The following is a 26,085-nucleotide window of genomic DNA, read 5'->3' on the forward strand; positions in this document are numbered from 1 at the left end:
CTGCTGAACTGGCAAGAGCTCTGGAAACTACTGTATCGAGCAGCGTAGTTTCATCCTGTTTATTCTTCCCTTCTTTCTTCTCTCGCCTTTCTTATAAATCAACGCTTCGTTACAAGATGCAAACCAGCATTTACTCCAATCCTTCTCGCCCCACTTTTCGCGGAAAAAAATGCTTGGCTAGCCAAAAGTTGTCAAAATAAGAAACTTTCTCAACTTTTTGTTAAAAAAGAGACTGAAGGGTAGAATAATAAATAGACATTCTGAATAAAATCAAAAGATTGCAATTGAAAATTTTAATCGAATAGATTAAATAAAAAGAAATAAAAAGTGTATAAAGAAAGATTCTTTGCCGTGATGGAAATAATAATTTTATTTTTTTACGATTGTTATTAAACATTAAATATTTTATCTACACTCGTAAAATTTTCTCAAATTCTAAGGTTACGTAACTGCAGATTATGCAACTGCAACATGCGGAAGCGATATTACGAGGCAAGATATTGTTGCAAAATTCATCAACATTTTTCCTAAAATAAAATAGCTAGTCAAATTCAAAGATGGAAATCCAATTCCGACATACTTAATTTCGGGATTTTATACACATATATTCACTAACGCGTGTGTGTAATATTTCAGTTTCGCGGCTTTTTGAAAATGTAAGGAAATCCCATGAATACACATATATACTTGTACAGAGATAAATGCACGGCATACATACAAGATACACACGAGCGCCATTCTCTGCTTTTCCACGAAATTTTCGCGTGATTTACGACGACCAGCACCCGCATACTCTTTTCCAAAGTAATTTTCGTTCGCAGAATTTATGACAATACCTGTTTCGGGCTCTGTACGGCGGGTTCAAGATACTAAACAAGTTTTTCTCAATAAGCGTATAAAATTTAGAAACTGATAGATTTGTTGAAGAAAAAACGGTAGATTTGTTTCAGTAAAACTAATAAATCAATAAACTCATTTGAGAAATCTTGTTGCTTGAGGTGACGTCATATTTTGAGTTTAATTTTTATTAAATATAATAATTAAATTTTACAACTTGCGAAAATAAATAAAGTATTTTTGTCTCAATTATTAAAGTATAAAATATTTCTTTTTTAGAGATAAAACATTTTTCCTTAAAACTTTCTTTATGTATTATATAAATTACTATGTACTACGCTATGTTAGATTTATATTAGAATTGACTTCAATATTTCTTGATGTTTAATTTAATAGAGTTAGTACAAGCTTACTCGGTCCCTTGAGAAAGTTTTCGAGCCTGCTGATTTTTCGATAATTATTATACATAATGTAATCAGTAAGTGCGAGTCGCTTGAAAAAGGCTATGAAATACTTTAATAAATCAGTTATGAGCTCAACAAGAGATTACGGCAAGCGCGCTGCGATAATATACACCGGCCACGTGTTAACAGTAAAACTAACCGCGTGTTTACAGACTCTTTAGCTATATTTACGCCTGCGTTCACCGTAAACGTGCCTTCCCATAAAGATTTCTAATAATAATTTTCTCTTGTTGTCACACACATACATATATACGCGCACATAAAGAGGAAACGGTGCCATAAATCTCAATTCGATGCTCCTGAAGCAGGAAAATTAAGCTCTTATCTGGCTTTATTAATTTTGAACTTTATTTGTTTATCTTCATTAATTTCGAAGAGATACGATGTAATGAAATTTATAGATAAAGTCATGAAAAACATTTATCTTTCAATTTTTTTCATAAAATTTAAGTTCATAAAAGAGATAGTATGGAAAGATTTTTGGTGCAAGTAAAATTTGATAGAAATAACGTGCGTTGAAATAATAGGTCAACGTACATGTATCATGTAAACTGATTTAGTTATACAGTTCTGGATGGGTTGACAACTTTCCACGCGAAGCGAGATCCATCAGCCATCACCCGCCGCTTTTCGCGCGAGCAAGCTCCGTAAAAACACGCAGAGTTTGACAACTTTCCATGCAAAACAAGGTGCATCACCCATCCTCCTATAATTTGCGTGAGAACCGAAGTACATCACCCATCAAAAAATTAAACACACAAATTTTTCAATACATCATATCCTAAACTCTGAAGATAAATAAATAAAACTTTTTTCATTTAAACTCAATATATATATATATATTAATAAAATAATAATTTCAAATCAACCAACAACCATTTGTTGGTTCGTGGAAAGTAAAATATTTTGAATTTTCTTTTTTAAGATTACAGTAAACGTCTATATTTGCGATCTATATTTTTGTGCCATGAATTTATGTATTAGATCTTATTAAAATTATAAAATGTTAAAATTTTTCATTACATATATTAATATGGATTTAACAATTTTCATATTTGAAAATTTTATTTTTTTTATTATTTCCATAGAACCGAGGACGTTTTATCATTATCATTTAGAGCGCTGTATTTATTCGATATTGAAACGTTACATTCGATAATTATAGAGATTAGTACTCGAGTTTTGGATTGCAATTTGTGAAAACAATGTTTCGTGGTGTATTTATTATTTTCGAAGTTGTCATATATTATTGTTGTAGGAAAATTTTTAGAATTGTTACTGATATCGCTCTTGTTGTGTGATGTCAATTCTAATGTGGAAGCGTCTGTTGCAACGGTGATTAAAGATTAGTATAATTGTCTAGTTAATATGTTTGCAGTATTTGTGATTATCTCGTTGAGAAACTACATTAGTATCTTCTATAACGAATATTGTTGCAGAGTTGTAGCATTTTTTTTATGGCAGCTGTTATGCCCTGTCTCCCGAGAGAGGAACTGGATGAAAATGTCAGTAGAGTTTGTTTGTAAACTATTCTTCTCACTTTTTTTTTTGTATGAAACTGATGAATAACATTCCAGATAAGCTAGAGACTCGAACCGGAACCGGAACCGATAACCGCTACATCCTTTTTTGTTTTAGTCGAATCGAAACCCCGTATCGAATTTCTACTAGGTTTATAACATCATAAATGAACCGATTAAATTATTTCAATCTACGTTTTTTCCGACTATATACACATAAAACGACTTTAATTTAATATGCCCACTAAAAAAAAAGAGGATTATAGCGCGTCTAACGTTATGCGCTTCGTGATTTGAACAACCTAGATGAGATTAAGCTGAAATAGCTCAATTATTCCCAAGAGTAAATACAGACGAGGAAAAAATTATGCAGACTTAATTGAGAGCTCTCAAACGTGCAGTTATATGGTAGTTCGCGTTGGCGCATTATGCAAACGGAGAGCATCAGCACATTTTGTAATTCGCATACAGCTTAATTATATATCGTGCAAAATGATTAAGGTACTCCTTTGGCAGTATTTAGCAATATTTTTTTTTTATTAAGCTTCAAAAACATTACTGTTTTTAATATATCTATTTTACTAAAATAAATTTTCACGATCTTCATCATTATAATTTTAATTAATTATTTTAATCAATTTTTTATAATTATCTTATCATAACATTTATTTTATATTCTTTTATCTCCTATATTGTGTCCATAGATAATCATTGTTATATATTGATTAATGATCTAGTTTCTGGAATATTTTTCGTTATATTTGCACAAAGCCCATGGTTTGGTTTAAAATATGATATTAAAATATAATATTAAAATATGAGAAAGTAAAGACAGCATTATCTCGTTACAATTTTAGATATCGCCAGCGGTTACTTATGCTTCATCGTCAGCATCCTAGGGATCGGTGTTGTGACGGCAGTAATCGGTGATGTCGCCTCGTATTTCGGTTGTACTTTGGGCATCAAGGACTCCGTCACCGCGGTGGTATTCGTCGCCCTTGGCACCAGCATCCCCGGTAAGTATCAAGCAAAACGCGAGCTTCTACAGAACGGATCATACAAAACTGTTACAAGCTGTTGCGTTGCCTCGAAAATTATCGACAAAATTCTTTTCTTCTTTTTTTTTTCTTTAGCAAAGCTTATTGAGAAGCATTTTCAATGGGGGGTTTGTTATGTTATCTAAATATTGTAATTCCGTTAAAATTTTTGATACTCTTTATTATCTATTATTTTAAATAACCGAGTTATTATCTCGTTTTCAAAAAATAATTCTTAAAATAATTTTACAATCTATTATTTTTTAAATAATTATTTTAAATAGTTATCATAATCTTTACTATTTTTTATTATCTGGGAGAGAATTACTTAGAGTTATATTAAAATTATTCTCTCGTATTCTTCTATCTGATGAATAGCCTTCAGTCATGTTTTTTTCTTCGGATAAGAATAAACAGCACTGAACGCTGTCATGTTGGAGAACTTGTAAAACCTAATGAACGTAATTGCTGTCATTCTAAAACGTTATTTATGTCGTAAGAAAGTTGAATGACTTTCGGAAATCCTCGGATTCCTCGCTATACGATTTGCGCAACGAATCTTAATCCTCGTTCTAAAATTATTATAGTACAAGAGTATCCGCGCTACATTGTATGTTTGTTTTGGCGTTTATTCTTGTTACGTATGATATATTCATCGTAAACGCATATACTATATACATATAATCAAATAAACGTGTTGTTTTCACAGCTATGTAATTTTGCAATAATTTACTAAATTTTGTTATTATTACAAAAAACATTATAAGAACACATAATAACACATAATAACACATAATAACACTTAATAACAAATCATTATCTATGTTCACTCTCTCAGAAAATTAATCCTATCTCTAGCATTGTTCACAAAAAATATTGTTTTAGTAAAAAATTATTAATTATTTATTGGTTGTGTTTTTAGAATAGCCCGAGAGGGGGCGTGATAACATATTTAGGGGGAGGGAGAGAAAAAGAGGGAGTAATATTCAAAGACAGAACGGTATTAGAGGTGCGATTAATATGCCTTTCTCCTGTTAGTTTACCTTCCATCTCGCATTGGTCGCATTCCACTTATGGCGTTCGCCATATTGCGACAGGATTTTGGGATTACAGGAGAGCAGCGATAATTTATTGCAGCTGGTCTTTGTAGTCTAGGAACAATGGCCGCCTACGATCCATGTCCTTTCGTATACGGGGTGGAACGTTTGATGCGTGCGACCATAAGTTTGGATTAAACGCCTATATAGCCCAGGAAAGTTACAGAAACGTTGTGGAAATGTTGCATCGCAAGTTTACGATACTGCAAGTACGTCGCTTGATATCGCTGCAAGATCATTGTAAAATTGCAGCGATATTAAAATGTCCGTTCTCGGAAAACTTGCATTGTAATGCAATTTATAAGTGTTGATGCAACGTTTCTGCAAACATGTACACACGATGTTACAGAGATAATCTTATTAACAAACAAACATAGAGATGTTCAAAAAACAAAAAAGAAAAAAAAGATTTGCACCGCCATTTTTAATATGTGCATTTTTTAAATAAAATCAAAAATAAATCCAATAAATAATGTGTGTTTTAATTGTAATTAATTATAATGTAACATTATAAGTGATATTTTATATAAAATAAGATAAAGTCTCGCATATTGAAACGTTTCTGTATTTTTCTAGAGACCCAAGATGTGCCAGGCCGCGAAATAACGAATGACTGATCGAAGGTTAATAAGGTTATTAAGATTATTAGTTTACTTGAATATATGTTCGTATCTTCTTTCAATATTTTCCAGATATATTTTTCAATCTCGTCTAGACTAAAATTATGTTAAATTATATTATTATTAGTGATTGATTGGAATTTTTTAAAATTTGTCCTATTGCTTCTATATACTCTAGCATCTTTACTACTTTTTTCTGAAGGAACTAAATTCAATATATAAAAGGCAAGACATTTTTAACATCTTACAAACTTCTACTATATTGTAATCTTGTTGGAATTTTTCATTTACATTTCTTTACAATGTTTCTGCAACATTGAACTGCAAATGTTGATGCAACTAAAATATTCTATGCCGTGTGATTCCTTCTCTAATAAGTATCTCGAATATTTCAGATTCCAAAGAATTTTATTTGACAATTTAAAAAATTATTCTAAAAAATAAACACTATTAGAGAATACAATTTTTAACATTTTTATTTAATTGTACCAAGACTAATCGTATACTTTATTGCCCGAAAGATATTGAAATGTCCGAATGGAAATCTTTAGAGAAAAATCAATGTTAATTTATATTAAGATTTTCAAGGGTAATATTGTAAACCCCTAACTTTTGTACTTCTCTACTATTTTCGTATAAAGCCCTATTCGAAATACGAAACAAAAGCATTTGATAATTCACTTGAGTGGGCGTTATCAAAAGTTATTAAAAGCTTAACGACAGCCGTAATATTTCAAGTTTCTAGGTCAATAGGTTACGTCCAAAATTTGCATCTAAAACAGCGGCTGCCTTGCGTGAAATTGATTATCCCAAATATGTCTATAAAATATTAATGCGCGGTGAATGCAGCTACTCCAATTTGATACCAAGAATTAATAAAGAGATATCTTCTTAATTCTTGTACAGCTTTAACTATCATTATTTAAAGACGCATCACGATGCTTTTTTCTTGGAAATTTTTGCATTTGCCATAAATAACCGTACGTATATAAAAATAAATATATTCTATTGGCAAGATAACTTTTTCACTATCTTTTCTCTTACTGTCCTTGAAGTATAAAATAAAGCATGATTTTTGTCGGAAACGGTTGAATATATATATATATTTAAAAAATTCAATGAACACTTTCGTGTTGTAGAGAATATTTTATATGGTACAATTTCTTCCACTTTTATTCTCTCTCTTTCGAAATATCTTTCTGTTTTCTCATATCTGCAACCATTCTGAAGTTTCTTAAAGAAATTGACTCCTTCTCTTTTGATCTTGATGCCTGATTTTCAAAATCTATCGCTGTTTCATATACACGATATCAGTATCTTTTTCTCAGTATGTTTTTTTTTGTAGCATTGAAATGATTTCTTGCTTTTCGTAGATCGCATAACGGAATATGCGCTTCAAAATTGTATCTGTCCTGGAGGCTGAGCCATCACGTCCCGAATATCGATGAAATTTGCATGACGTATTGGCTTCCCCTGGCTAGATTACTTAAGTCGCTGTGCTCTCCTTGCTATTCTCTCTCTCTCTCTCTCTCTCTCTCTCTCTCTCTCTAGGTGTTTCTTCTCCTCGTAGGAACTCCGCAAGTAACTTTCTTCTCCCAGAAACTCATCAATATTTATGCTGGGGGGTACCTCCGATCTCCCAAAGTACCGCTCAAGATCGGTTCAACGAGATCCTTCTTTCTGTGCATCGCCGACAAAAAGAAGTACAGAGAATTTTCTGAGAATACCTGTATAGGGTGTCCGAGAATCACACCCAATATTCGATACAATGCATCGCGATAGTTGCTATTAATCCCACAAATTGTTACTACTGTCTCTCTCACAATATTATATAATTAAATTGAAATACGTCAAATCATAAGATGTACAATGGATTTTTTACAGTTACGTGATTGATACTGCGTTAATAGTATCGTAATTTCATAAAGACAAGATGTTTATTCTCTGTACATAACTAAGTCATAGAATTACATAACATCATAATTAATTATATAAATTCATATCCTACATTTCATATCAACTGTTTTCACAAATAAAACCTATTCATTTATTTTTTTTTAATTAATCGATTAATCGTTGCAACAGATTACAAAAATTCAGTTTACGATCGACAATTAATAAACTTTCTAAGCGTGATAATTTTATTCATCAATAACCAAAGCAATCGTTAAAATAATTAATTATTGCTCTGTATTAATGCAAGGCTGACTATCATTCACGGCTGATGAATTATTAGGCATTATTATTGTGCGACGACAGCCAGTAGTAAATATCAACGGCGTAGACCGACGACGTAAGCTCAGCGTAAACAATCGCGCTCGCTAAATCGATTGATTAATTAGCACGCGGAGAGTGCCTGAAATAAGCGCAAAGTAAAAAGGAAAGGAAAAATTACAGAAAGCGCGACAAAGAAAGATCAAATTTTACCGATCGCACATTGGAAATAATGAAAAAAATTTTTGTGTAAATATAAATGCTTATTCCAGAGATATATAAATTAATATAAATTAAACAGGATCTTTTCACAAACTCGTCATTTTATTTCTCCAGACAGAACGTGACTTCGGGGTATCTGTCATATCCTCGCATCTATACCGGAACTTAATTCCAGGAAACCGATTGAATTCGCAAACGCACGCGCGTTGCCCCGCATTATTACGCCACGTTTCGCGAATCTATCTCGTGATAGCGGGATTTTCTTACCCGCCGCTTCACATAACGACGACGCAGAACTCACTTTGGATCGAGCTTGTTCTGCCGTGAACTGCAAACTGGTATCGAATCGCGTGCACGGCGCCAACGCCGAAGCATCGCCGCAAATCGTTCTGCCTCGGTGCAGCCGGCGATCTTTGATTCCCGACGGGATGCGTCCCATAAATCCACTCCGCTGCAATGAAACGCAGTTTTATATCACGAACGCTGCGAATGAAGCGCACGTAATACGCGCGAGTCGCAATAAAAAAGCGACACTGGGTTAAGGTTAACGGCGAACTCTAGTTTATTTTGAAAACTTTTTTCTTAAATTCAGAATGTCAGAAAATATGTTTACGAATAAATTTCGTAACGCTATTTCGGAATTAGCCTGTACATCGAATTTAAAGAATGCGTACCAAATAATTACATAAAGGAAATGTAAAAAAAATATGAGAAATTTATAATAAAAATAATATAAAATAATATAATTTTGTAAAAGTACAATAATTTAAGTATTTCTACGTTCTGATATAAATTCTAAATTCTGAAATAAATGTCCATTGATCGTTCTATTAAAAATAAAAACGAGAGAACGAGCGATGAAAAAATGATAACGGAAAAAAAATATCTCAGAGAATAAATGGTGACCGATATGTATACGTACAATACGAATACATTTTTCAATCGTCGGACATAGATATCTCGGTCGTCGGTCTCACAAAGCGCGTTTGAAACACAATAACGATATATCGAATTGTGCGCTGGTCTTACAACACCGGTCTTTCTTTACTAAAGCTACAACGTCTTATTTCACGTACGTAGATTGATGTTATCAATTAATTAAATTATATTATCCGTAATTAATGCGATTTATATAAATAGGCAAGGCAGTATTATTTAAAACTCAATTATCCTCCACTTTTTCATACCTCGAGTGGATCCCTATATGATTTTAAAAAATTGGTCCTTCAATGAAAAATGTATAACCGCATTTCTATCTAAAATAGAAAAAAATATGGTAAGGTTTTACTTATATTTCGCGAACATGTCGTATATTTTGTACCATAATAAATGCATAACGCTGGAGAAAACGTAAGAATATTCTAACAAGAGTCTCGTTATTCGTTATTTATCGATAGTTCCTATATCGGTGCTCTCGATATATACCCCCTACTCGTTAAAATAACAAAAACTCGGATTTATTCCAGATACGTTCGCGAGTAAAGTGGCAGCTTGCCAGGACAAGTACGCCGACGCGAGCGTGGGCAATGTCACCGGGAGTAACGCGGTGAACGTCTTCCTTGGGATCGGCGTCGCGTGGAGTATCGCCGCCATTTATCGTGCCTGCCACAGCGAGCCGTTCCTCGTCGAACCCGGCAAGTAAGTATAAAGCAATGAAACAATTAATTAATTAGTATCATAAAGGAATGTTCGATTCTCGTTATAAACTCGAGCAACAGTTCGAAGCATGATTCGGTGATTTCCGAAGATGTATCGCCAAATTATTGGAAACTACTTCTTCCTGAAAGACAATTTTTAACGCGACAGATAATAAAGCAATTATTTGAAGCGATGATATTAATTTTGTATCAAATTTCGACGAAATTAAAGTATTTCAGGAGATATATTCCGCGTTAATTAAGACGTGTGTATTTAATTAATCTAGGCAATTTTCGCGTGCAATTTTCGTTTATGTTTCCAGTACGCGATCGATAGAATCTGGATAAGATGATCCAGGATGATGTCGAACAAGACAATATTAGGTCAAGTTAAAGTAAAATGGCGACGTGTCCTCGATAACTAGCCGTCATTTCCCATTTACGATCCTGTTTGTGAAACTATTCTCAAGAAATTTGATCGAGACTTTACAAGGACAACTTGGACGGCGTTGCAATAGATAACGTGTGTGACCGTCATTGCATCGCGCTAAGAAATGATGCATCGATAGAAAAATCAGCTGTTTATATTTTCATATATCTGTTTTAATAGACATTACACGTTACGATGAATTAATTAGAACTGCTTTGGAATTTGTAAATTCGTAAATTCTCCATTAAAATGACTGTATTTGAATTTTCTACATTTCGTGCGCATTATTTCGCCTGGAAAATAACGCTGTGTAGAAAGTCGTCAGTTGTGAATCCCTGCTTCACAATTTTCTACGCTACGGCGCTGATATTCCATTTTACGAGGATTTCGACGGGAGTTGCCGTTCGCGAGATTCAACTTTGTATCGGATAACATTTTCGCGAAAATTGACGACATACACCTTTACATAGATACGCGCGTATGTGAAAAAAATATTTCTCGTATTTTAATATCAATTAAGAATTAAATTATCGGCTCCGCTGTACTAGTCCAAATAATTTCGCAAAAAGTAAATTTTGGCTCGTCTTCCGAAAAAAAAAAATTTAAGCGACAAATTTATATAGATACGTATGTGAAAAAAATATTTCTCGTATTTTAATATCAATTAAGAATTAAATTATCGGCTCCGCTGTACTAGTCCAAATAATTTCGCAAAAAGTAAATTTTGGCTCGTCTTCCGAAAAAAAAAAATTTAAGCGACAAATTTAAGTGTTAAGTTGTCGGTTCGCGGTACATAGTTATCGAACTTGGAAATGCTCATCCGTCGATCGACCTTAAACGAGAGTCAAGTTTCGACGTTGCCGATCCGGAATTGGGAATGAATCTGCCATCGCGGTTAGAAAGTTTTCCCATTTATCTTCGGAACGAGAAATCTCGGTGAAATCTAGAGTTCGAAGTCTCAAGAAAATAGAAAGATGTCCTCTAGTAAATTTTTATACTTATCTAATAAATATACTAGTTTGACGCAACGAACATAAATAAGATCTTGATCGAAGGTCTCGATTAAATCGCATTAATTTTTATGACTTTCAGGAATTTCAAATAATATTGTTTCAAGAAAGAAAGAGAGAGAGATAATTTTAAATAGTTATCGTAAAATTCAATATTTTGCAGTTGGATCTCTTTCGCATCTCTGCGCTCTAAAATTCCAAATACATAGCGATGGTTTTTCAATAACTACATCCACGTGACATATTTTATGACGCAGCTTGGCCTTCTCTGTCACCATATTCTGCAGCGAGGCTTGCCTGGTGATCGCGGTGCTGTTGGTAAGGCGAACGAAGTCGATCGGCGGCGAATTGGGTGGACCTTTTATACCGAAAGTTGTCACATCCGCGTTCCTGTTCTCTCTCTGGCTGCTCTACCTCATCATGTCCACCCTCGAGGCCTACGGCGTAATCCAGGGCTTCTAAACTAAAAAAAAGGCCCGTGCGACGCCATTACGTCGGCCTATCCACTGCGTATATATCTTAGCTCTGGCGTCCGCCAAGGCGTGTGCTCAACGAAACTTCTATCCGGTAAGTCTGTCAAGGCTGTCAAGTCAAGGCTGTCAAGTCTGTCTGGCTTTGACATTTTCGCGCGTTTCAATTGCCGTGCGACTCGAGATCATACTGCGTCTATTTCTGAAAAAGCGAAAAACCCACGCTACCAAGAGGCCGTTAAAATGTCAAAGATGTTGTTTCAAGCTGCAGCAAAGCTGTTGAATTCAACTGCTATGAATTAATATGACCAAATATTCGGAAACTAATCGAGAGATGTCTCAAGCCAAGATTAAATATAGCGAATGATAGCCATCGTGCAGACAGTCTTTTGCGTTTCACATGACTTACGTTCGAATTACCTCGCGAATGTTTCGCAAATTAATAAAGAGTTTCTTTTTTACTCTACATACATCGTTGTTTTTCGAAATGCTCTTAAAGAGTTTTATTCGGAATGCATAATACGAAAAAGTAATTTATGCTGCAAATATTTCCTTTACACATCCTCCTCACCTAACACAATTATTGTATTAATTTCCATTTAATTAATCTTATCTCATTTTAAACTAATTTTTTACATTGTATTAATTTCCATTTGATTATTCTTATCTCATTTTAACCCAATTTTTTACATTTTTCTTAGCACCGTGACGCGATTCTTTCTAATTCCTTCTCATATCCACGCAAGTTTCTTTAAACGATCCCCGATTTTGATTGCAGGATACAGAAGCGGAATCGGAATGGCACGATTCCGCGAAGAACAAATTCTGAACTGTGCCGGGAACTCACATAAGTTCACCCCTGACCTGAGACAATTAACAACGAACATGATCGCGTGACGTATTAAATGCGTGAATACGTGTATGTGTGTGCGTATGCGTGTGTAGATATCTGAAAGCGCAAGTGTGCGTGCTTGCGTGAATCCGTCTAATGAAAAGAAGAAAGAGAATCGATCGAGGAGAGAACGAACGAAGGAAGAAAAAGTAAGGTGGCGAAAAGTGCGTGAGAAAAAGTGAGTTTGCCTTAAAATTATGCAAAAAAAAAAAAAAAAAAAAAAAAAAAAAAAAAATAAGTGCGTTCTAGTCATGCCATATTCCCCGCGAGGAGAATTTGGTTGCAATCAAAAAGGAAAAGAGAAGAAGTGACGATAATATAAGAAAATATACCTATGTGTATGCGGATAAAAAAGAACATCTCGTGAGTACGTACGCGTATTTATTTAATCCTCTAAGAAGAGGATTTCGCGAGTACAGTTTCTATGGTATTTTAGTAGCGGACTGTATTGTGCAATTCCTTTTTCGCCAGAGAACGCGACGTCGCTAATTTTATATACACGTATATATTATTGTACGATATATTCCTTTTATGTGTTGAGGGAGTCTCTCTCTTTGATGTCGGATCGATTTACGTAAGAAGATTTCAAAGAAATGCGAAAGCACCTGAGAAAAAAATGAGCAGCTATTGAACGTAGTTGTGCAATACAGGACCAGCTTTGAAAATCAAATTTTTAATCTCTCTCTTTCATTTCATATAACATTTTAAAAATTATTTTCTATTCTAATATTACAGTTCTGACAATGATCGTTGAATTATTGTATTTTCCATTGAAAATATCTTTTTTCCTCGACGTAATTCTTTCGGTAAAATGTATATTGTTTGCGACGAAACGTCAAAGTAAAACTTGCAATCTTTGAGATTCGAGAGGTGGCGATTGGTCCGACATTGCACGACCGCGTCGGATTTGTGGTAGAATTCGAAAACATAGTGCATTTTATCGTTGCAATAATTGCATAGCCAGAAAATGTGTGTATGTGTGCGTGTCTGTACCACACGCGTACGGATCTAGTCGGATTTGCCATTTTAGTGAGATTTGCCAATGGTCAAAGTTGCCATTGGGAAAGTCATCCTTTCATCTCGGATCTAGAACAGCCGATGTCATTGCCATCTGTCATGTGTGAAATGAATAAATAAATAACTTTTTGACAAACGACCGCAAGTAAATTGCGCGATTTATTTTACGTGTAAAAGATCGGATAAGCTTCTAAAAAATGGGGCAAAAAAATAATTAAAATTTAAAAAAAAAATTTTTTTTTTTATTGTAAATGCCATATATAACGATTTAAATTTCAAAGTGAGACACATGGCGTAGTAGAATTTAGATCTCAGGCAACCCGGTTGACGATTTATAAATCCCTCTCAGCGCGTTTGCGATGAAAAATTATACTTTCCCGTTATTCAGATTAGATTTTTACACAGGAACGTCGTAGACTAGGTTTTCGTTAATACGAGTCAATGTTAATGACTCGTCTGTCCAAATCATATCTTTCAAACCTTATATAGACGAATAATTTATAGAGAGCGTTCATAAATGAGTAATAATTACTTGAATTTATGGATGGTTTCATTACAATCGTAATGAAACATTGATCAAACAATTCTCTTTGTCACTTGTCATCGACTCTTGAAAATTACAACATTGATTACAATTATGTATAATTATAATATGCTTCATTGAGGTTGAAACTAGCAATTAGAGCAGCTATATTATTTCCATAACAATTCAACACGTATATACAAGTGTAAGATTCCGCAAGAATTCATAAAATTATTGCACGATATTATTGACAAAATATAAAAAATACAATTTTGAAAACAGATTTCGCTCTCATACCTTAAAAATTTAGATAAATCTTAAAAGACATAATAAAAAAAAAAAAAAATCTGGAAAAAACGCAAAGCTTGTGTATAACACACACATTTTCTAATCTTTCAAATATTTTTTGGATGGATATCTTCGGATATCTGTCAGCTATTGCTATTTTTATTATTTTCTTATGAACGTCATTAAAGAGGGATTTCGAAATTGTCGTTAATCAAGAAAACAACGTGAATCGTTAACAAACATAATAACTATCTTGCCAGCAAGATCACGTTATTAAATACCAGCAGAAACATATTTACAATTGTTAAGGATAGCTAGGTATCGCGACAAACGTTAATTAGACTTGTCCCTCCCCTCTTCTCCCGCGAGTTGCATCGCGGCCTTCGTTCGAATGTATAAATCGCACTCGTTTTTTTTCAAAATTACAACGTAGAGAATTACATTTTTTTTCCGCGATCAATGTGTAATCTAATATGTGTGGAATCAAATGTTTTGAATTTTTATTTTATGCGATTACATTCTTGTAATTCGATCGCGACATTCTTGTACGTCAAAAGTTCAAAAACATCGACGTTATGATGAAAAAAATACGATTCTTTACGATGTCAATTTTGAGAAGAAGAGGCGTATAAAATGTTCTCGTTGGTCTTCACTGCCTTTGATCGAGGGTCGCGTCATACGCGGGGCGAACAGTTATTCAACAGTTATTCGAATTAGGCGCACTATGACCCAATGACACCCAATTTAGGATGTTAAAACGATTCCCGATATGATACCGCTTCGAAATCGCATCTGCATACAAAATCTGGATTCAGAGTGTATGTCAGTGCGTCTCCCCCTTCCCCCTAACCCCATTTGCGCGACCAGTATTGAATTTTAAGTTTGCAATTGTTACAGGAATCTCGTACGATTTTAGGGAGATTTTTAGAGTACGTCTGAATAGGCGGCTGTTTTTAGAGAGCGCGACATGTTCTATGGACAGAAGCAAGGAAATACCTCATATGAACATGATGCGAATATTATTGCTAGCATTTTGTAATCGGCTTTTGTAACACGCACCGTGAAGGAAGAAATTGTTTCTCACACACACATTCTCTCTCTCCCCCTCCCCTGTCAACAATTAATCTCAGATTTAATCTCTGTCGTGTGGTCTTAAGACGAGGTGCTCTCTCTTACAGGATGTCGCTTTAAAATTGTTGCATCTAAACGAGCTGCACGTATGTGGGTAAGCTCGTTACATGTTTGTTTCTCTGAGTATCAATCTAATACATCTGAAGTGACAAATACGACATAATTAGTGGCTGCTGCACAGTATTACGAAAGCGTGGTGATGAATTATCGGTCGATAGCGCTAATGATTAGCGTTAATTCTGATTCTCAAGCTATTGCTTTATCTGCGGTATATAGATAAAAACACGATTTAAAAAAAAAAACAGCGAATCGTTGTTACTTTGGTAATTACTTCATGGTGTAATTCTGCTCGCAATGGAACTCTCTCGTTCTCTTTTACCTTCTATTTCCCTCTCTCTCTTTTTTATAGTCGTATTGGATTATGATGCCAAATATAAACGATTATGCAGCAGTTTCTCTTGCAGTTTGAAAATCATTTCCCATAAATTAATACGAAAATAAACGCGAATCATCTCGATTTATAAATCGCTTTTATTTTATAAAATTTAAACTACGTTTCATTGATTGAAACACTTGTTTGATTTACTTAATTTCAATTAATCCTGTGAATTAACTTTTACTGTCAATTTTACATTTTACAAGTTTTATCAAACGTTAACGATAAAATGGGGAAAATAACTTGCTTATTTCCAGACGTAATTCAATCATACAACAATAATTCATATAATTTTTCAAATTTGATATCATAATCCAACATGACTGCGAAACATAGTATCTAGTCAAATCGTCAAATCGATGTAGTTGATCTGTTCAAAAATCGATATCGTGCTTTCAGGAAAAAAAATTTTAATTGGTTTGAATCTGGTATATTCATATATTCCGTTTTTCGTTTCAAAATACAAAATTACCTTTCCGTCCTAAGAAAAAATTGCTTCCATTCAATCTGATATATTAACTAATGTGGCTGCTTGACGTACATATCACACAACATTAAATTAATATTTATTAAATAATCCTAATAAGATATGGTATATTAAATTCAAAGAAAATGTAAATGAAAAACTTTCAATAGATATCTCAATTAATTACGTTACTTATATTTTCGCTCAATATATTTTGTGTAATAATATGTTAAATTGTTAAATAATATATTAATTTATTTTTTATTACAGTATACAATAATTTATACGTATTTATTATGCAAAATATAAAGTTTCTTGTAATAAGAGAGTGTAAGAAATTATTATTATATAGTATACCAGATTTTCAAGTTAGTAAATAAACCAAAAATATATACATGTTTATCATAAGCAAAAATATTTCATATGGATACAAATACGTACTTAAAAATATTTAAATTAAAAAGAATTATCAAAATATAATAATATAAATTATTTACAATTAATTATTTTTATAAGCAAAATTATGTGTTGTAAGATTTATTATAATTATACACAATTAATATTTTTTCTATTATTCTTACCCTTATTATAAAAATATTTAGAATCTGAATTTGATATTGAAATAAACAACTGGCCGCAATATTATCATAATTAAATATTGTAAAAACCATTTTTTTATTCATTTTAATTCTCAATTATTGCAGTGTTAAAACTAATTTAATCTTGCAGTTTTTTTAATTTTACGTCAATTATACGTGATTATATATAAAATAAAATAATAAAAGTAACAAATTTAAATCTGCTGACCATTAATATAAAAGACATTTAATAGTTTTTAGTAGTTTGATTTTAAAGTATCTGACGCCACCATAATAGTCTCTAGCATATTTGATTAAAAACTTTTGAAGAATTCCGCCTTGGATCAATATATTGTCAACTTTTTTCAGTTTAATAAATCTTTTGAAATTATCGTTTCTTTCTTTTTTATTTATATTCCTTTTGTGATTTTCCCTTTGTTCCTACTGATGTTGCAATTAAATTTATGTTAATCAATCAACTTGCATACAATCAATATGCGTTATTAATTTAAAATATTATAAATACAGGGAAAACATCATTTTCGTAAATTAAATTAAATCTATCGATTTTAAATTTTGCTTAAAATATGAAATTTTATCTGAAATAAATTTTGCGAGATATGTCGACTTGAATCGTTATCGCTCTTTAACTCATTAAAAATTATTTCGTTTTTCTCATATTTGAATTTTTCAATTCCAGCTTTTCTTTCTTGCCATAAATTAAGAAAGAACACAAAGTAATTTTCTAAGTTTTTAATTTTTATCTCTCTCTTTATTCATAATCCGAATATATTTATTTTATTTTATTTTAAACGTGAAGAGTATATATTTATATGCCAAAAAGATATGGCTAAACAGAAAATATCCGAGAGAGAGAGAGAGAGAGAGAAAGGTAAATTAAATGTACGAGGAGGAAAGAGAGATGATACGTTTAATTTAATAGCAAAGAAATGTAATGGGAACTTATAACGGCAAAGAAAGTTTCTGCTATTAGTCTACAAATTAAATTAAACGCAATGATTTCAATCATAAGATTGTTCCAGTACGTTTAATTTACTGTTTACTAAAAACAGAACTTTAACCGTATCTTTATCAAGCTATTAAGCTCAAAATAAATGTCGAAAGATGTTTCCAACCGCAGCCACGCAGAGAAAAAAACAAACAAACGCTTGTAAAAAGAAAAAATGAGAACAACAGGCGAATAAATATTTTATTAATCCGAATTTCGCGATAGTTGTGTATTATGTAAGTATGTATGTGCGCGTACAGTAAGGCGTACACAGAGAAAGACACTCAATAGCAAAGCGTTCAAGTGATAATACAGTAAATGGGATCCGAGAGCGTCTCCCGAACCTTCGTCGCTCGACTGCTCGACCGATTGGACTGCTGTTTACGCGTGATAGTTTTAGCGAAGACAGTTATATACGAGTAAATTCGCCAAGATACGAAATGTGCTCCAGGTGGCTGAGACAATGTTCCGAACAACGTCACGTACAACAACGGCACACACATCCGTCGTTTCGATCTCTTTGTTCTCCAGAGAATTCCGCAATAATAAACTCGCATGACGTAGAGAAATGAATAATCTACTCTCGTTTTATTAATTTTACATCACACACGTCGGACGTGTTTATTGCCGTGACACAAGTATCAAAATAAAAAAAATAAATAAATAAAAAAAGCGAAAATCATAACACAAATTTATTTTTTGAAAAATAATTTTCCACGTGTCGTTCGAACTTGACAATTGGCGCACCTGGTTGCACGCGAGGCGCCGTGCTGGGAATCAGAGACGACAGCGAATGAAAATAATTAATCGAACGTAATCAAAAGTGCTACACGTACCTCAGCGCTCGTTTGCATTGCAGCGTCGTCGACGAGGATTCAACAATGACGTACGATCTCTATATTTCTGTCTATCCCTCTATCTCTTTCTACTTCACCTTTTTCTATCTATCTATTTATCTATCTACCTGATTTTCGCTCCTCATGTCTACTCCTGCCCTCTCTCTTTCTCTCTCTCTATTTTCAAATACCCGATTAAAGAGTTTAGAAGAAGAATGCAAAATTTATTATTTGCAAAGTATGTATTCGATACTTAAAAATTAAAAAAGTTTAAATAAAAAATAGAATTCTAAACTCTTAAATATGATGAAATCACACAACTTAAAGTAGATCTTACGAAATATGGACTTAAAAATCTGTCCTATTCTTGCACAATTCTTTCGATTCCCTTTAACCTAACATTAAACAATTGTAGAATAAAATGAAGCACGATTAATAATAAAATTTTACATGCTAATCGGAAAATCATTGCAAAGATGAATTTTTTCGAGATTTAGAACGCATTGTCAGACACAGGTTCAGACAAATTGCGTGATCAAACTGTTCGAATAGTTTGAAATAGAAATTAAAGATTCTGAAGTCCGAACAGTTCGTAGAGTTCAAACGAAATTGATACATCGCACTGTTTGATCAGGTCACGATACTCGAAAGTTCGATTATTCAAACAATTTAGGCACAAAAGAAGATTCGAATGCGAAAAAATAGTATTCCTCGGAAAAAAATAATAATCAACTGTAGAATATGTTCCTTTCTCTCACGATATTCCGCGCGCCTAACTTTACTTTATTACATATTTTATCTAAATTAAAATACAAACACGAAAAATGTGTTCAAATATATTCTGAGGCCTGAAAAATCCAAACAATTTAAGTTATTATTATATAATTGAGCTTAACTTTTCAATAAAGAATTTTTAATATCATATCGATAGAATTCGCGCGCAAATCTTTCAAAATCAATTAATTTTGCAACGAATTGTAAAGGAATGTGAAATACGACTGGATTGATAAAATTTATTTTTATCAGAAAATTATCGCAAATGTCAAATTTTTTTTATTGATAATCGTGTTGTTCTCGTTTTTACTTTCAAATACTAAAATGTAATTTATATTTTCCACCAAAACGCGAAGACATACCTCATAGTTGTCTATATTGTTTCATACGTATGATTGTATATTCTTTTATTTTATTTATTTCTACTGTAATTAATACATTTTACATATGTGCCTATTCCCGTCTTTCTTTTTAGGCAATGTCTTTTGATATCTTTTGTATTTTAAAAGCCCATTTCTATCAATTTCATACAGAATAGCATTAATCTATATCTTGTCTCTCATGATCTCTTAATTTTCGATTTTCATGAAAGATTTGACGAATCAATTTCGATTTTAAAAACTATGATTCTTTCAATATCTGCATATGTACCCGCGTTATAAAAATTCGTTGAAGAATATCGTTAACAGTTTGATAAACATTGTTAAGTTGGATATCGGCACGATTGAAATCCGTCAAGAGCGCATCCACGCGTTCGAGAATCTCTTTTTTTTTCTCTTTGTAAATTTCCGATTCGGGCCGACTGATAACAGGCCAACCGTTTATTGCGCTTCGTCACAATAAAACGGACGTAGGTTTGGTTAGGCGAACCGAATTTTGCGTATCGAAACGTGACACGCTTAAAAAATCGCTGTTCCGTGAAAAGAATTCACGAACATCACGCATTCGATATTCCGCACGAGAATTTCCGGGGGAGAATCCCGCGGGAATAATTCCATAGCTCGTCGCTCTCGAACAATGCTGATTGAGATCGAGTAGATCCCTTCGTCATACGGAGTGTTAACGAAAAATGAATATATACAGAGAATGTTATATTTTTTCGAAAGATAATACTTAACTTCAAAAAAAGATTATTTGAATTTTTCGTCCTATCAACCTAAAATTTTATTAATTGGAAAGTCATATATATATGATTTTGATAATTTTGATGTACACAAGCTTGTATCACATACACAATATCATATATATGCACATATGAAACTATGCAGAGTCTCATATTGTGCGATAATATTTGATTTTCAAATTATAAGTGTATGTGTGTATACTATTAAATATATATGAAATATAGAAACATTTCCATTCTGTTTAAGTTAAACTCAAGTTCAAATTGAAATTGTATGATGTGAGAGTATTTTCAAAAACTTGGATAAACATTGTGTTGCAGACGTAACTGTACGTGAACAGTAAATAACGGAAACGCTGTTGTGTAAAAACTATTGTTAGAGAGTCAACAGTCAATACGCATATTGTAAAATAATATTTTTTTTCCTTTTGTTAACAACTTCAAAATAATTAGCCACACAGCGACTTTTTAATTTTTATTAATATTTTCAAATACAATACTCTCATCTATAAAACCGCCGAAATTATCGGAATTTGCCTCGCATTATCAATAAAGAAATCTTGCATATAATGCATACCTATCATTTATGACATGTTCCCCCGATTTATATATGCAATCATAATGGCCAGTGATATGATAAAGGTAAAAATATAATTGCTGTTATACGAGATGACTAGATACTATTGATATGAAATCGATTATTAAATTTAAAATAATTTCCTCTGATATTTCTAATAAATATCAGAAGATATTTTTCGACATATATTTAATTTCAATATCAGTCTTATAAATTCTTCAATGATAAAAAAATTAAAGTAACAAAAGAAATCAATTATACAAATTAAAATCGAAAGAGATCTATCTTGAAGGATAAAAAAGATATTAAAAATATATGTTGGAGATATCTTACGACAATTTAGAAATACCTTACTACTTTTACATATTTATACTGCAATAGTTATCCTTTAAATTTTTGAAGTGTGCAACATTTGCAAACGAGAGCGACGCGCATGAATTATTCTCGCGAAAAATATTACAATTTGCATCATGATTGATCGTTTCAAATTTATGCCTTTTTGGAAAATTTTCCTCGCAAAAATTTTATAATAATATTATTAAAGATTTATAGCAGACACGCGGTTCGGGTGCGAGATTCGCGCGTGTCATGTTGAATTAATTTGTATTAATCTGATAAATATATCTATAAAACTCAATCAATTTGCCTTTATTACGGCAGCCTCCGTACTAGTACACGCAATGCGTTCGATCGCGTTGATTCACAATATGCCGTTTATTCCGTTTCAAAAATAGAAATTGAAGCCACGGGGGTACATACAATTTCGTAAAGCTTAAATTCCGATGTTTAAGTACACAAATGAACTTTATGTGTGCGACTTAAGATCGCTTTCTCGTGTCTAAAACATGGGCGAAATTAAACTTTACAAGATTTATATGAATGCTATATTCAAAACACAGACTGTCATTACATGCGGCCAGCCCCTATCGATACAACCGTGAATAACTATAAATGTCTATCAGGGACGTAAAATTCCAAACAAATTTAAGACAAATTGAAAACAACGAATAACATGGTCGCATCAAAGGACCAGAAGTTATTTTCGAAACAACCGTTCGAAACTCTACTTTGTTTACAAGAGACCGTTGGTTGTTTCACATTTATTAGGTTTTTATCCTTTTAGTTTTAATACTTCAGAGAAATTAGTTGAAATTAGATTCGTACTATTCATTTAAAAGTTATATGCCATAAAGATTACTATAAATTTATTATAATTGTACATTGAAATTATATATAATAATAATATTAAATATAATATTAAATATACTATTATTATTATATATAATAATAATATATTAAATCTTTGCAAAGGACTGTTAAACGGGCCAATTTTGCGTAACATAATAGAGCGAATAATTATATATAAGCTGTTTATATTGACACTTATTGAATTTCGATGTTAGATCTCTTCGATATCTTTTTAGCGCGATTAAATCGGAATGATTCAGGTTTATTATCTTTAAAATAAATCATTGCGTATTAAGGAATGATGTAATCGTATAATTATTTTCTACAAATAATCGATATACTAATAATAACTTCCTAGTACTATGTTTCGTTATAAACTCGTCGAGATAAATTGCGTCTGTATCGATAATCGGCGTTCGTGGAAACAAAATTAAGCGATACGCACAACAAGGACCAGTAGAAGTACGTAACAAAAAACAAAACAAATCAAAAGTCTGAAGTAGAAGATCAAGAAAATTAATTTTTTGCACTTTTTGCTGTTACATTTTATAAGCAATAAAATAATAAATATCAGTTTTAATAAATCTTAAAATAATCTCTAAAATAATATATATTCTCAATATTTCTGAATATCTCATAATTTTAGAATTCGTTAATTTTTTAATGTTAAAAAATTATTGTATATATATTTTACTAAAAGAATAAATAATTAAAAGAATTCGTAAAAAATAAAAGAAGAATCTAATATACTTTTTGTAAATTATTGAGTAATAATTTTTTCTCGATATTTTATTCAACAAGTAAAAAGTGCACAAGATTAAAGTATCGCTAGTTTTAGCTGAAATATTTCACACGACTGATCAAAATCAATCAACACGAGCCATCGATTTTTCTATTATATTATATATTGTTATAATTATTTATTCGATATAAACTACTTTGGTCCTTCGTTCGATTAGTTAATAAGTCATAAAAACGACCAACATTCAACGATAAAAAAACCTTTGTGTTCGGACCAAGTTAATTGATTCATGATTATGACAGTTGCATAAATTATCAAACATTATTCATGAATTAAAAAGGAATAAAAAACACTGTTCTGAATTTTCACGATAAAATCGAGAATAAAATTCTCTAATTTCTCAATGTTTGTGCATTTAATTAAACTTTTTTTCAAGAAAAAATTAATAAAAACATAGTCTTTATTAAATGTTTTGTGTTCTATTTCTGTCGAATCAAAAAATAGTTTTTTCTAAATTAATAAATCATATTAACAAAAATTTTGACATAATCCTAATTTACGACGATAGTTAGACACTGTTTTTAGATATTTATAAAAAATACATGTACCTTAAAACGGGAATTTTAACAAAATATAATCGTCACTCGTTATAAAAATAAAATTTATATTATTGATTTATTTCTTTCTCCCTCTATTACTTTGACTCGATTAGATTTTATCTGAATGACGTCGTAACCTAGGATTTTACCATAAAGTTTTTAAAGCATTTATTTAATAATTTATTTATATCTATTTATTCATTTTTATATATATCACATTTTTTATATTATATCTGTTTATGTAATTCGCAAGGGAATCATACAGAAATCTTTTTAATTGTTGAAAAAAAGACAACTGTACGATGAAACTCATTTTTCGATTCAATTTCTCACAAGACGAAAGTGGAAACAACAAACTTGTTCGAAAGTAGACGCCTATGTAAGATGTATTAGAAACAGGTATAAAACTTCTTTATAAGTCTAATTTATAAGAAACAGATTTTGTACTATTTCTAGTGTTTTAATATACAATTTCTGCTTTCGAATCTTATCGTCATATTCGCGGGGCTGGCCGCACCCCATCTTGTAAATATCAAACAACCCAGATAAGTCGTTTCTGCATTTTACCAAAAAATTGTAGATCTCCTGGATCTTTCCTTCCCTCTCTTACTCTTTCTCCGATTTCTCTCTTTTTTTTCTTAAAGATATATACACATAGACAACACACACATCTTTATATAAATTATACATAAAAATACACACATACACATACAATACACATATACGTATAACACATGTATGTATACCTATGACTATACTATGTACCGTACTACTATCGTGTGAAAGATATATCACACTCTATCATTCAATCTATCTTTACTGTCTTTACATGTCTTTAACGACGTAGACGATATTAGTTAGCGAACAAAAATATTTATAACTAATGCTCTCTTCGAAAGGAGAACGAAAGTTGCAAGAATAAATATACGAAGAATCCAGAGTAAAAAAATAGACCAACTTCGTATATAAAATATTCATATAATTTTTTACTTTAAATATATAATACTGTTGTTGAAGTATATTAATACTTTATTAATATTAACGTTTTTTATTACCATACATATATAAAACAAATTTTCTATCCGCAGGACAAATCCTCGGTATCGGCGTTTTTTTTTCTACTTCGCAAAGTAGAAAAAAAAGAAGATATTGAGGTTTTTCTTTGCACGAATAGAATATTTGGTTTATGTATGTATCGCATATAAATTGCGTCTTTTGAATATACGTGTCGTTAATTACATAATATTACTTTACTAATATAATCACCTAGTCGTAGAAAAGCCACATGCATATTTTTAAAAATTCATGGACTTGGTCTGAATTTGACTCTGAACTTTTCGGATACGACTGCGAAGTCCGCCTCATCGACGATCTTCAACTATGTGTGAAAGGATAAAAGTAAATTACGTACAAGATAGTCGGTGTGTGTGTGTGCGTTCCTTAGAAAACAGTTTTGCGATTAAGATTACGTAGGGGCGGTTCTCTATAGACAGCGAGAAAACTGTGGTAATCCGCAACGTCGCTCCATTGCAAAACCGCTTCCGAAGTTATACATTTAAGATAGTGAACTGTTATATATACGACGAGAAAAGTACAGAAAGCTGTCGTCCTAGATCGCGCGAGTACCGTTAATATTTACAGTATTCCGGAGAACATACAAATTCAAGCTAAACAACAAGAACTTTCAATAAATAAAGAGAAACTGTTATAATAAAAACAATAAAAAGAGATACTCACGTAGAAAAATCAATTTAGCATTGTTGGATATCACACGATTATGATAAACCTTAACTTAATCTAATCACTGAGCAATTATCTCATAAAGTTCACTATTCTGTTCTAATTTAAGGTAGTTGTTCCGAGATATCATTTTAAAATTAAACCGTACGACGTAAGAAAAAATATAATTTATAAGTAAAATTTATCTCTCTGATAATATATAAATATATATAATTTAAAAAAATAATTTAATTAAGAAATTAATTTATAATTAATATTTAATTAAGAAATTAATATATAATTAAGAAGTTAATTTTTTACTGCACAAATATCCTTAATGAGAATTTAAATCCAGAAACAAATAATTAATCAAAAATATTTAACTATATTAGCGGACCACGCGATACAGGACGATCAGTTCGATGTTAATTAAAGGCTGCGTCGAATAGCAGACGCAGAGAACGTTGTATGTGAGTTTTATACCGTATAAGCGAAACATACATACTGCTCGCCAGTAGACGTACATACATATGTATATATGTATTGTTATGTTATTGCCTAATAACTACGAAATAGAACGTTATGAGAATTATATATAATCCACATTCCTTTCTTTTCCTTATTATCTT

The 26,085-nt window shown here is 31.9% G+C and overlaps 2 protein-coding genes across 2 annotated transcripts in view; one reads left to right on the forward strand and one right to left on the reverse strand.

Moving 5' to 3' along the window:
- Nucleotides 1–15,698, forward strand: part of LOC115241460 (sodium/calcium exchanger 1-like) — a 19,821-nt gene extending 4,123 nt beyond the window's left edge. The window contains exons 3-6 of the mRNA XM_029817228.1: nt 3,679–3,837; nt 9,478–9,649; nt 11,346–11,655; nt 12,337–15,698. Coding sequence (XP_029673088.1) covers nt 3,679–3,837; nt 9,478–9,649; nt 11,346–11,550 — 536 coding nt within the window. The 3' untranslated portion in view covers nt 11,551–11,655; nt 12,337–15,698. The remainder of the gene's footprint in view (nt 1–3,678; nt 3,838–9,477; nt 9,650–11,345; nt 11,656–12,336) is intronic.
- The window catches only part of LOC115241412 (chymotrypsinogen A-like), a 107,045-nt gene that overhangs the window by 67,090 nt on the left and 13,870 nt on the right, over nt 1–26,085 (reverse strand). The window lies entirely within an intron of this gene.

The sequence above is a fragment of the Formica exsecta genome, unplaced genomic scaffold (genome assembly GCF_003651465.1).
Source record: "Formica exsecta isolate Colony F162 unplaced genomic scaffold, ASM365146v1 scaffold120, whole genome shotgun sequence".
Classification (NCBI taxonomy): domain Eukaryota; kingdom Metazoa; phylum Arthropoda; class Insecta; order Hymenoptera; family Formicidae; genus Formica; species Formica exsecta.